We start from the raw sequence: 14168 nt of genomic DNA on the forward strand, positions 1-14168 counted from the left end.
GAACTGAACTGAAATCCAGTTGCAGAGAAGGAAGAGTGATGAGCAAAGGGGTCCAGACCAGGCTGGTGATTCCCACAGAAACACCTGACCTGAACAAGGGAGAGCTCTTGGTTCCCAGACTGATAGTTAGGAAACCAGCATGGGACTAATCCATACCCCCTGAATGTGGGTGTCAGTGAGGAGACCTCGGAAATCTATGGGGTCCCTTGTAGTGGATCAGTACTTATCCCTAGCATAGGAATGGAGTTTGGGAGCCCATCCCACATGGAGGGATACTCCCTGAGCCTAGACACAAGAGGGTGGGCCTAGTCCCTATCCCAAAGAATATGACAGACTCTAAAGACCCCCTATGGAAGGCTTCACCTTCCCTGGGGAGCAGAAAGGGTATGAGATAGGTAGGGTGTTAGTTGGGGGGCATGGGGAGGAGGGGAAGGAGAGGGATCTGGGATTGACATGTAAAATAATCGTCTTTCTAATTAAAAGAAAAAAGATATTCATTTCAGTTCCTAGGAGGGAACATATTCCAAGTTATTTTCATCTCCATCTTAGCCAGTGTTGGCATCTGTGATGGGCTTCAACATTTTAAGATAGTGGATACTCAGAACTGAAGACAGACTACAAATACAAAGCCAATACCAACTCCACAGGTTGCACTCCTCAAGAACTAATGAGCTTTAGATATGAGATTTCCAGTGACTTAGGTAACATGAAAATCCATGACTCCATGATGGTTTTCACAACGGACTAGACAGTTAAAGTACACTGCAAGGCCAGAAGAGCTGCCCAGACCTAGTCCTTTCAACAGTAATAACAAGAGTAACTATTTCAGTTTCAAAGGGAAAGTTCAGGAGCTGTTCCCTGGATCGAGCGAAGGGCATGGTAGGAGATGAAAAGACAGCTAGAGAGGATGGGCTTCCCGTCTCCACAGCCACACTTGCATGTCGCATATCTACACAAATATTTGCATCCAAAACCAAATCAAGTTAAATACTTTAAGGAGATATTTGCAATAGTTAACATTGGTTGTCCACTTAACAGAATCTAAGTCACCTTGGAAACTAAGCTCTGGGCAGGTCCATGAGGGAGTATTTACATTGGGGTAACTGAAGTGAGAAGATTTGTCCTAAATACAGAGAGCATCATCTATGGGTTGGCATCCCAGACTGAATAAAAAGGAGAATGTGCGCAGAACACAGGGGTTCATCTCCCTCTGCTTAATGACCATGCACCCAAAGTGACAGCTCTCATATGCCTGCCACCATGATGGACTCAAACTGTGAGCCAAGACAAGCCCTTCCCCTATGTTATTTCTGTCACAGCAATTAGAAATGTGACCAATATAACATTTGAAGGACAATTTTGGAAAAGTCTTCTGCTGCAGTCTACTACCTAGTTGGTTGAGGCTTGGCCAAGCTATCATAGCTACTGGTTTCCATAGTGTGGAATTCTCCAATAACACACTTATAAACAGAGGCTTCCATACAGCATTCTCCTGGACAGATACTAACCACCAATCAGTGATGAAAATCTCTTCTGCCGCCTCTTCCATTGCATTTGCAATATCTTCAAAGTAACCTTTGGCGTTCACGTACCTGGAAGATAGAGGTTTGTTCCTGGGTTTCTTTTGATGTTATTTTTATAATTATTTTTATAAAACAAGACAAAAATAAAAGCAAACAATACTAGGCTAAGGCAAAGCATAGAGGGCTCTGCCTGTCTAATCTAGATTACCACCATTTTCCTTTGAATAACTGGAAACAAGATTGCAAACATGATCTTGCCTCCGTCTATTACCTGGAAGGCAGTTTGGATACTGACCCAAGCAATCTTTGTTTGGAGGACAGCATGTCAATCACTCTGAGAGAGCCGCCTTATCAAATGGGGTTTTCATCTGAGCCTAAAAACAGACCAGCTCAAATCCATTGGTGGAAAACATAAATGATTTAACTAAACTCACATTGTACCTTTCAGAGAGATATGAAGTGACATTTTACTTTTCTTTTTTAGGATTGGGTCTCAGGTAGATAGCTGAGCCTCTGACTCATGGAGCCAAACATGACCTTAAACTAACGATCTGCTTGCTTCCACTTCTCAGTTGCTGGGATTACAAACCTGTGCCACCATGTCTGGGGTAGTAGGGATCCAACCAGGGATTCATGCATGCTAAGTAAGTACTGTCTAACTGCACTATGTACCCAGCCCTGAAGTTGATTTTAAAAATCAGATTTCTATCTAGGCACAGTGGTGCAGGCAGGCTTGCTATCACAGCACATGAGAGGTGAGGCAGGAGGATCAGGAGGAGCTCAAGATCATTTTTGCCTATGTGGCAAGTTCAAGGTCCACCTGGGCTTCACTAGATCCTATCTCACAAAAGAAGTCAAACTTCAAAATCTAAAGGCAGGGAAGCTCACCACTGAAAATGCTCAAATTCCAAAATTAAAGACTAACCTGTGATCATGCCTTTCTTTAAGTATGATCCTCGGCCCTACCTTGGCCTAGGAAAGGAGAGACCTTGGGACATCACCGAGTAAATCGCTGGTTTAGTATTGAGGCTGATTCAGGTAAATTTAAAGCATTATGACAAACACCTCACCATTTAGCTAACATGTTCTCATGGACAGCGGCGTAGGAACCAAAGCGATGGTCTTTGAGGAAGTCCGAGCCATGCTTCTGAATGAATTCTTCTATGGCTCCTCCCCACCAGCGAGCGTGGCGGTAGCTGTTACATTTTAAAATCAGTGTCCTATAAGGAAAAGCAAAAGTGGGTGTTGGGGGTTTACTCTGAGTTTTAGCTCTTAAAACAAATCTAAAGATGAAATGTCACAGCGAACATGAATTGACGTTTCTAGTTAACGAACATTTGAAAAAACAAGCTTCTAAAACACCTGGGTAGAGTGGATCATAACTTTCTTGTCTGGCTCCCTGCTCAGGCAAGTACACAGACACACAGGAATTGAGTTGAAGTAGACCCTGAACTACACCAGGAGATGAGGAGGGTTGTGAGGTTACATTTCTGTCGGAGTTGCTGGTTCCTCTAACACAGTTCTCTTTGCACTGACTACCCTGGCTTCTGCTGTCTTAGGGGAGATCTCCTTCTTCTTGGAATCCAGCAAAGCTATGCAAAGCAGTAGCATCCCCTACTACTCTAGTGCTAGTGGGCTGGGGTAAGGGCATAAAAGGCAGCCCCTCCCCATGAGAGCAGATCTGAGAACCCAGCAGTGAGAAAAGGAAGCCCTCCTTCCCACTGGGTGTGCAGTGAGGGTGGTGAGCAGTCATCTTGCAGCAAGAAGACTAGTCTGAGGATGAGGCAGATTCCACAGCTAAGAAAACCTAGAAAATATGTCTTAATGGTATAGTTGAGCTTGAGAATTAATCACCCAACATGACTAACCAGTTTGCTCTGCAATAAGCCAGTTTGCATTAGGTTTTTCTATCACTGGAGCAAGCTATCTTAACTCATTACAGAATTAAAAACATTGAGAATAAATTCTGGTGGTTTACAGGAAAAAAAAAAAAAACTTTATCCCAAGTGTCAGAATGAATGGCTATTACCAAGAGTGAAAATAAGTTACCAAGAACTGAAGTTCAAAGGACAAGGCACTGGCACTAGCTGCCCTATGCCATGCTGATAGATGGAACAGGGTGAGAAGGCAGAGCTTTGCTTTTGTTTGTGTTGCCGGGAAGGGGGTGTACAACAGTTCTTGTGGAAAACAAGGAACTGATTCTATAATTAGCACAGATTCTATAATAAGCACAGATTCTATAATTCATTATTTATAAAGATCAAAAGTGTCCAAACAGCTTCTCTCAATACTTCACAGATGGAGTCTGGCCTTGGAAAGCCATTGTCCAACAGAAGGGCTGGTGCAGTGTGGGGATAGGTAGGCGAGAGGGGTGGGGTGGGAGAGAAGCATCCCCAATAGGTGTAACAATGCAGCCATACAGGAGCAAGAGGGCTCAGAAATTGCCTGGGGTCAACCTACCCCTGGGGCAAACCTGTTCTGGGAAGATGTTTGTGTGGGAGAGATGAGTATCAGACAGAGACCTAGTGGTGGAGGAGGGAAAACTATTCCAAGCATAGAAATAGAACGAGGCCCAGCCAGATAGCTCAGCAGACAAAAGCGCTGCAGGACAAGCCTGATGACCTAAACGCCATCCCTGGGACCCATGTAAAGATAGAAGAAACTTCACAAAGATTCTCTGTGACTTCCGCATGTATGATATTGCACTCATGCACCCCCATTCACACATATACCACACACATGCATATAATAATAATAAAATCTTTTTTAAAGATAGGAGGGCCAGTGAGATGGCTCAGTGGGTAGACATACCTGCCACCAAGCTTGATGAAGGGAGTTCAATCACTGAGATCCACACAGTGGAAGGAAAGGACTGACTCACACATATACACAAATAAGTGGATGAATAAGTAATAGATGGAGCAAGAGGGAGGAGGCAAAACAAAAATAAATGTGTGCGAAGGGATTGTAAAGAGAACTGTCAACACAGAACCAAAAGGCTGTAGGAAGGACACTCACAAATAAAACACGGAGAGAAATAGCCCTAAGTAAATGGAGAAGCTGGTCTTGTCAGCTAAAAAAATGACAAGGAGCACCTCTGCCTAGAAGGAGACTGAAGAACCCTAGATTTAAACAGTTCCACTTGGTGTGGGGAGTGGAGATGAGGAAGCTAACAAAACAGGCATTTCAGTAACATTCCTGAAAGCTACCTCTGAGAGAGAAGTAGGAAGCTCCATATTGTTTTACCCCACATCACATTACATACATGCACACATCCAAGCATCATGCCAGCACACATGGCTGCACACACATGTGTTAGGAGAGATATACATATCTGTTGCAACTGTGCAAAGAGAAATTATGAGTATTCATATGAATGAGAGTGACTATACACACACACACACTTTTTCAAGGTATGATTACAGTCTGCTAGAAAGAAACCTACATCAACACACAATGTGATCATTAATAAAATATATAGCACATGAACATTTCACCATCTTTCAAGTTATATTTCTCAAAATCTGTGTTCAGACAAAATTTTGTAGATCAAATAACTCTAAAGATGTTCATTAACAAAATATATTAATTTGTATTACTTAAAAAATGCCAACTACCAATTAATTCATTCAACAAACTGGTAAATAGGTTGGCAAACTTTGTTCTCCAGCTCCAGGGGATCCAATGTCCTCTTCTAATCTCTGCAGGCACCTATATTAATTCACACACACACACACACACACACACACACACACACACACACACACACACACACACACACACACACACACACACACACAGGCGAAGGTAAGTTCCATTACTTCTGATAGAAGATGAACTTCAAGCAACAATCATAAATATTTAACTCTTTTAACATTTTTCATGGGTGAGAGAAAATTTTGGCCTTAGAGAGATGGGGAGAAATATGTTTTAAACATTAGAAAGATTTACCTTGAAAGATTATCGATTCGAAGTCCATATTTCGTTTCTGTTTCTTTCCTTCCCACTTTTATTCTGAATTCTTTATCTACAAGGAGGACAAAGGCAATGGCCCCACTGTCTGGTTTCATGTACAGCAGGAAAGAGTCTTTCACTATTAACCACCTGGTAGGAGACAACAGGAGGTTTCAAAGCTGAATAACTGAAGTGAGAGAATCAACTGTTACTAAAGTCCTTTTTTTTTTCTGGTTTTTTGAGACAGTGTTTCTCTGTGGCTTTGGAGGCTATCCTGGAACTAGCTGTTGTAGACCAGGCTGTTCTTGAACTCACAGAGATCCGACTGCCGAGTGCTGGGATTAAAGGCATGTGCCACCAACGTCCAGCTTGTTACTCAAGTCTTAATGTCATGTCTCACCTGGTGGTGCCTTTTAAAGATCACCATGAAGCAAGAGCTAGAGACGTGGGCCAATGGCACAGTGCTTGCCTAGCACGCACAGGGTACTGGGTCTGATTCCCATGGGGGAGAGTAGTTACTACAAAAACAGGCCTGTGGGTTTCCCTTCTCTGTGTGTGGACACCAGGCAATTAAAAAGAATTCATTCATTCTTGGAAGAACATCCCAGTTTTGACAGGAAACACTGAAGAGCCCCTTACTGAAGAATGGAACAGGGTGGAGTTTGCTCACACAAACTATCATTTAGGCAACTGAGTCTAGAAAACTTAACTACATCCAATACTCCACAATTCTGCTGTTCATTCAAAAATATTTCTGGCATAAGGATCATTAATGAATGGTGTTCAACAGAACAGAAGTAGCTCTCAAAACTGCTTCATTTAGTTCAATACCCAAAAGCTTCATTCATGATGAAGTAGAGTGGCAAAGTGGGTATAGCGTAAATGCAGCCCAAATAGAAAACATGCAAATATTTGTTCCCAGAGGAGTTGGTGAGTCCCATGGAGGTAGAAGCCAGGATCCTTCTTGGATAAATGGGTGATGGGGGCAGGAGGAGCATCTTGGTATTGGCTGCAAAGAACTAGGTAGGAAGGAGCCCAACAAGTGGAGCAGGGTCAAGGTCATCCTGGTTAGTAGAGAGACAGCAGAGATACTGAAGTGAAGAAACACTTCGAGTTTGAGGACAGTATGTGTACAATGACAGCAGGACATGAGCTAAGACCACAGTGAGGGACTGAAAGCTGAAGACCACATCCCCTCCCCCGCCCAAATAAGTAAATAAATAAATGTAAAAGAAATCTAGAACAGTTCTTTACTAAAACTACTAGCCATGGTGTACTTCAGTGGGCTTTATGAGTAGAGGCAATGTAGACAAATCTACATTGACTTCTACATAGTCTTGTTGCATTCATTTGGCTTCTCCTGTAGGCTGCCTCTTTCCTGATTGGAACATGGAGATAGAGCAAGTAGCCTACTGTTGGGGACTATTAGTTGAAGATGTATTAAATTTGATTATGCTGTGGAACATTTGTTTAATAATGCAAAGATGTGTTGCATTCTTTTATGTTGCATTTGTTTAACTCTGTGAAGCTGTGTTACTTTGCCTTTCTGAAACACCTGATCAGTCTAATAAAGAGCCAAACAGCCAATGTCAAGGCAAGAGAGAGGATAAATAGAAGGAGAAGAGGGAGGAGCAAGAAACAGGAGAAAAAGAAGGGAAGAGGACACCAGGGGCCAGCTACACAGCAAGCCATAGAATAAGAAGTAAAGAAAGGTATATAGAGTAGAGAAAGGGAAAAGCCCAGGGGCAAAAGGTAAATAGGATAATTTAAGTTAGAAGAGCTGGCTAGAAATAAGCCAAGCTAAGGTCAGGCATTCATAAGTAAGAATAAGTCTTGTGATTCTTTGGAAGTTGGGTGTGAGCCCCTCCCTCAAAGGGTAAGAGTAAAAAACAGCCAACTACAGCCTACAGTAAAGGATGAATATATGATTAAGTTACTAAAAGGAAAATGATCAAGGTTGGGGCAAACCACAAAGGTAAATGCACCTAGAGGGACAGACAGCACACTAAAATGGAACTGAGCCTCAAGAAAGAAAGAAAGAAAGAAAGAAAGAAAGAAAGAAAGAAAGAAAGAAAGAAAGAAAGAAAGGGGAAGAAAGATAAGGTCTCAGCAGTGTATGGTGGCTGACACCTACAATCTCAACACTTGGGAGGCCAAAGCAGGGGGACTGTTGTAAAGTTCAATCCACTTCCAGTGCTGGAGTTAAAGGCAAGCACAACCATGGCCAGCCAAGAAGTCTAAAAATCTAAACCTAAGCATTGTGAATAAATGTCACCTTTAGAAGTAACTATTACCTCTAAACACCAGTCAAGCCATATGGAAGATTGCCCCACTAACTGTCCTCTGAACACTATCATCTATTTATGATGTCTGATACCTGAGGTTCATCAGCTGTGATGCAGAACATGCAAATATGGAGTTGAGGCTATAGTCTCTACCCAAACATTTACCAAATTTAAAAAGACAAAATTCCCTTCCAGGTAGAATCATAGTTCTTTTGAATGAAACATGATTCCTCCCCAAGTATACATCAGTAACAAAATCTTCCCCTACCATCTGTGGTCAGCCCTCCTCCAGGGGATAGAGCTCAGAACTGTATCCTTGGGACCTTTGATGGGGCTCTTGGGGCTGAGTCAATGCTGCAACCCCAGATCCCTTGCCACCACAGTGCCTGGGTCCTCCCCATGTCACCCCCATCACTACTTAAATCCATGCCACCTCTCCACTTACATAAGACCTCATTTTCCTCAGTAAGAATTCATGTGTGGACTTATCTTAAATGTTGAATCCTCCTGCTATATGAACATAGTATTTGTATCCAATGTATGATGTTGGGATCATGTAGAGTATTTCAATTTGAGGCTCAAGAAAGAAAGAAAGAAAGAAAGAAAGAAGGAAGGAAGGAAGGAAGGAAGGAAAGAAGGAAAGAAAGAGGAAGGAAGAAAGGAAGGAAGGAAGGAAGGAAGGAAGGAAGGAAGGAAGGAAGGAAGGACAGCACACCCACTGTCATTGCTCAGAATTGACTGATACTTTCAATCATTAGCTACTGGCATGTCTGACTCATTCCAACAAGGTGGTGCTGACCACTGATGACTCCACTGACTCTTCTAGTCTGGTCTGCTCACAGGCTGCAGAACTCTAGCAGGCCAAAGTCTCCGGGAAGAAAAAAAAATCCCTGGGGTTTAAAGCTTAAGTGTAGAAAGCTATGGCTACCACACAGCAGATGACTAAGGAAAAGGGGGAGGAGAGGCCAGCAGAGCCACAGGAGGCTGGGAAACCCACCTCCAGGAGAGGCCACCATTGGAGAAGGGAAGCCCTGGTGACCGCTAAGTCCTGCAACTTCATCCTTGCATGGCGAGCTTGTGTTACCCATGATCCTCTGGAGCTCCCTTCACTGCTCTTTCTTTCTGTCTTCCTCTGCTACTGTTACAACATCTAACAAACTCCATGTACCTTAGCCTCTGCCCAAGGTTCTGTACAGTTGAGGGTAAGAAGACAGCTCATGTGGGAGTCTCTGGCTTTCCTATACCATTGCTTATAGTCTAAGGAGATGCAAGGTCACATTTGAGAGCTGGTCATGCCAGTAAACATCTGTAATGCCCCACTTAGGAAGTGAAGGAAGGAGCCCAGGTGTTGGGAAATATTTGTGCACTGTGTGAATATGTACTACTGTGATTGGTGTAACAAAAAGCTGAACGGTCAATAACTAGGCAGGAGGTATAGGTGGGACTTCTAGGCAGAGAGAGAACTCTGGGAAGAAGAAAGGTGGAATTGCCAGCCAGACAGAGAAGAAGATGGTTGGGCAATATGAAGATGAGGTAACGAACCATGTACCAGAGCATAGGTTAAAAATATGGGTTAATTTAAGTTATAAGAACTAGTTAGGAACAAGCCTAAGCTAAGGTCAAGCATTCATAATTAATAATAAGTCCTCGTGTTATTGTTGGTGACCTGATGGTCCCAACAAGAAAGTACTGCTGCAACCAGGAGTTCAAGGTTCATGTAAGACATAATGGCTGAGTCCAGACTAGGCTACAAACAAGCAAAGCTAGTTTATAAACACCTAAATGATCAGTTTATTCAACCAAATACATAAAACTCCCAAGTCCTACCTTTTTGACCATCGGTAGCAGGCTCTTCCTTGGCCACAGCAATTCAAACCTGGTATCCTGTGTCCCCCAGATCTTTTCATGATCATCCCCTCCCTGAAGGAGACATCACATTAAGCCATCAAGTTCACATTTACAGTTCCCACTTGCCTTGCTCAGCTTCACAGCCCGGGACTGTATAAAACATCTCTCATATTACTCCCCTCTCCTCTCCCCCTCCTTGACTCTCCACTTGCTCACTGCTCTCTTTATCAGCCTGGGCACAACAGTAGACTCTTACAAGCACTGTGGCCAAATGTAACCCTTTTAGCATTCATGGGCCAGTGAATCTATCGGACACGATGTAGAATCTTTGCACCCTGGCTTCTGTATCTTAAGGCTAAACCGTCCCTGCAGCCACTATGGCTGCAGCTGAGCTGGGGAGTAGGATAGTCACTGTGACTGCAGCAGAGATGGTGAGTGGGACAGCCACCGTGACTGCAGCTGAGATGGGGTTTGCCCCCCTCCAGAGTCTGGCTTCACACACAATTCTATCAATCAAGCCATATGAAGAAAGTAGACCAAAGCTACTGGCTATGAAGTGCTGATCTTTTTAGCTGGGTATGGTAGCATGTGCCTATCGTCCTGGCATTTGGGTGGTAGAGACAGGAGATTCAGTAGTTCAAGGTCATCCTCAGCTACATAAAAGAGTTCTAGGCAAGCCTGGGCTATATGAGACCCTGTCTCAAACAACAAAAACAAAAACAAAAAGCAAACCTAATGTCTTGATTTTGAAAAATGTGCAACAACAACAACTTGAGAAAATAATTTTGAAATGGCTACCAGCATTGCGCTTAACTAAAATTGGAGTGTAAGCTCTGGGGCTGGAGCAATGGCTTAGTGGGTAAGAACATCCAGTACTCTTTTGGAGGACCAGCACCCACATCCTTGGGCTCACAGTCACCCAACTCACAGTCATCAGACACCCTCGTCTGAACTCTGTAGAGGCACCTGTACTTGTGTGTATATACCCACACAAACATACATGGACACATAACTAAAACTAATAAAAAATATTATTCAAAAGAGTAAGCCCTTTGTAGGAGCAAGCCCTAATATTGTGAAGGAAAAAGAGCCACTGAGTAAATTTCCTTACGAATATTACTTTTAAATCCTCATTTAAAGGAGCTGTAATGCCTGGCATAAGTGACTGGGAGAAGGTGTCTTATGTATTTGCATTTGATCACTCACCGCTGGGAGAGTACTATGTGTACTGAATGTTCCCACTGGTGGGTTAGCACGAGGTGCTGTCAGGATACCAGGAAGATGAGAGGGCTGCCGCCACTGTTTCCTGCAGGGGGCGCTCTGCAGACTAGAGTATCTCACTCTAGTATGGCGGGAGAAGCCCCAAGAAGGCCTAGCTGTCCCATCATTGTCACCAGCTATGGCATCAGGCATTCATACCCACCAGCTTCATCACACTTCTCTGTAAAGACCCAACCCTGAAACTTACAGGCCCTTTGGTCCCAAATCATGAATGAAAGACAGCTGGCTTACATCAAGGAACTCTGTCTAAAAAAGAAACACAAAACAGTTGTTTTCAGAGGAGAGGGTTTCATGGCACGATGTATGCAAAATAAAGCATGTGTGAAGACAGGATGGTGAGGATTCTAGAAGATGGACTGATCTTAAGCACATGGAAGTGGGAGACAAGGGATGGAAAAGAACAGACAGAAGCAGTCGAGCTGTAGAGAAAAGGAAAAAGGAGTGATGAAAAACCACACTGCCTAGGAGGCCAGAGATTCAGGAACATCAGGTGCAGCAGAACTTCCCCCTGCACCAGGAGTCCAAGAGGTCTTTACACACACCAGGCTCTGTCACTCAGCTGCATTCCAAGTCTCTGTTCTTAGTAAAACTGGGTTTTACTAAGTTGTCCAAGTGGACCTGGAGTCACTTAGTGGCCCAGGCCTGGAACTTTTCCCCTCAAGTTCTGGAGAATCTGGGCTTGCTGGGCTGAGCTACCACCGGCAGAATTACTCCTCTGTGAGTTGGGATGGACGATAATGACTCTTACTGACACAGTTTACTGGGGGCTTTTTACATGCTCATACTGCATTAAGTGGTTCTTCACAAATTCTCTTAAATACCCTTTGATATTACTATTTCCCAGCATAAAAAGGAGACTAAGATTAATACAAGCATAGGTAGAGCTTTTTTGCATCAAAACAACAAAAATATACAAATATGTTGGTCTCTGTGGGCCATTGACTCCTTGTTACAAATGCCCAGCTTTTCTACTATAATGTGAACATAGACTGGGGGGATACCCAAGTGGGTGTGGCTGTAGCAAGTGAGACTTTGTGAATACAAGAGAATAAAAAACAAAAACAAAAACAAAAACAAAAAAACAGGGTTCAGCTACTGGGGAGGTAAAATCTGGGGACCAGAAATTTGAAGTCATCCTCAGCTATACAGTGAGTTCAAGGCTAGCACAAATACATGAGGCCCTGTCTCAAGAAAGAAAAAAGGGAAGGAAGAGGGGAGGGGAGGGGAGAGGAGTGGAGAGGAGGGGAATGGAGGGGAGGGGAGGGGAGGGGAGGAGAGGGAAGCTACAAAAGCTATTCTTAACAGAGAACATATAAAAACAGTCTGCGAACTCAATTTGGCACAAAGGTTTTGATCTGCCAATCCATGGTTTAAGGAAACTAACCCACCAAGACCATAGAGCTAGGGGTGGTAGAACTGATTTCAAGTTAGACCAAAATTAGAATGTCATTCAACATTCATCTCTCTCTCTCTCTCTCTCTCTCTCTCTCTCTCTCTCTCTCTCTCTCTCTCTCTCTCTCTCTCGTGTGTGTGTGTGTGTGTGTGTGTGTGTGTGTGTGTGTGTGTGTGTGTGTGTGTGTGTGTGTTTGGTGTTTTGTTATTTTGTTTTGATTTTGAGACAAGTCTTACCTAGGTAGCCCAGAACAATCTCAAGCCCATGACCTGCTGCTTCAGCGCTGGAATCATGCGCATACTGTCATACCCAGATCAACATTTACTTTCAAATGAGTTCCCTGCATATGATAGTGAGGTGAGGGCACACTGTAAACATAGAGGCAGGCAGTGAAACATGGGAATTTACAACATGCAGTGCTTAACACAGGCCAGGGGTTTGTCTCAAAAGTGTTTGCAACAACTAGAATTGAACATGGGATGCTCCCAATGTACAGGTTCCTTTTTAAAGGATCATAAGCCGAGGTGTTCCAGTAATGCTTGTACCGGATCAATAATAGCCAGACAGAAAACAAAGACAAGTTGGGAATGTAGCTCAGTTGGCAGGGGGCTGGCTTCTCTCCCCAGCTCTTCATAAGCCAACGAAGTTCAACATACCAGCATTCCTGGTGCTGGGGAGGCAGAGGCAGAGAAATCAGAAGTTCAATCTCTTGCCACATAGTGTACTCAAAACAGAAACCCTTAACAGAAAAAATATTCACCCAGGATGGGGAAGCAGACGGGATATTATACAAGCAACAGACTCCAGTGGAAGAAACATTTAGTCACATAGTAGTCATAAACCCCAGATCAGGGCAGAGCTGGATGGTCAGAGGAAGCTGTACCTGGCTTCTAACTGCGATTAACAAAAGGAAACAGCAGTTTTCCTTGAAACATTTACGTATTTAAAAATATCTAATATCAGCTTTGAAAAAAAAAGAACTGTCTCAGATCTGTCAGGACTTTGAAGGTTCCTGCATGTGTTTTTGAAGAAAGTAAACTTTTCAAATTTAAAAGGATTTAAATAACTTCTAAAATCCCCCACTGAATATATTTACATATGGCACTTTTATAAATTAGGATTCTGAAAGTCCAGGTCTTTGGTTTTCATTTCTCGTGGGTCAGCCCTGCACAATTTCTATCTGGTTTGTGGAAAAAAAAATTCAATTGGGAAATGTAGTTACTTAGAAATGACAGATTGTAAATATGAGAACCAAAATCTTTTAGAATCCTAAGTCATGGCTTTTTAATTTATCTCCAAGAAGCAAACAGACAATGTCCATCCTGGTTAACATCTGAAAAAACCATTACTGGGGACAGCTAACTTGTGTAACTTAACAGAACTTGTAAATAGAAGAATAAGACGTGGAAGTAATGATTCTGGAAAGCAAGCCCAGCATGTGATACACACATCTGTAACTCCAGCAGTCAGGAGGCTAAGGGAAGACCCATGCAAGCTACAGCAAGCCCCTGTCACAAAAGCCAACAAGAAAAAAATAATAACAAACAATAAGCAGGATGCAGTTGGATTTTTTTCCTCTTTCCTCTTTGGGGGCCCACCACTCAGCTCCAAAATATTTCACACAGAGGCTTATTCTTTCTTATGAATGCCCAGCCTTAGCTTGGCTTGTTTCTTGCCAGATTTTCTTAACTTAAATTATCCCATCTATTTTTTGCCTCTGGGCTTTCCCCTTTCTATATTCTATATATCTTTCTTTACTTCTTACTCCATGGCTGGCTGTGTAGCTAGGTGGCTGACCCCTTGCATACTCGTCTCCTTTTTTCTCGTTCTTTGTTCTTCTCTTTTTTTTCTTCTATTTATTCTCCCTGCCTGGTAGCCCTAGTC

General features: G+C 43.1%; 1 protein-coding gene across 1 annotated transcript in view; it reads right to left on the reverse strand.

Moving 5' to 3' along the window:
- The window catches only part of Pld1 (phospholipase D1), a 123900-nt gene that overhangs the window by 96287 nt on the left and 13445 nt on the right, over positions 1-14168 (reverse strand). Inside the window, 5 exon segments of the mRNA NM_001246828.1 lie at positions 1509-1592; positions 2594-2743; positions 5475-5627; positions 9590-9682; positions 11079-11137. Coding sequence (NP_001233757.1) covers positions 1509-1592; positions 2594-2743; positions 5475-5627; positions 9590-9682; positions 11079-11137 — 539 coding nt within the window.

This window comes from Cricetulus griseus (genome assembly GCF_003668045.3).
Source record: "Cricetulus griseus strain 17A/GY chromosome 1 unlocalized genomic scaffold, alternate assembly CriGri-PICRH-1.0 chr1_0, whole genome shotgun sequence".
NCBI classification, from domain to species: domain Eukaryota; kingdom Metazoa; phylum Chordata; class Mammalia; order Rodentia; family Cricetidae; genus Cricetulus; species Cricetulus griseus.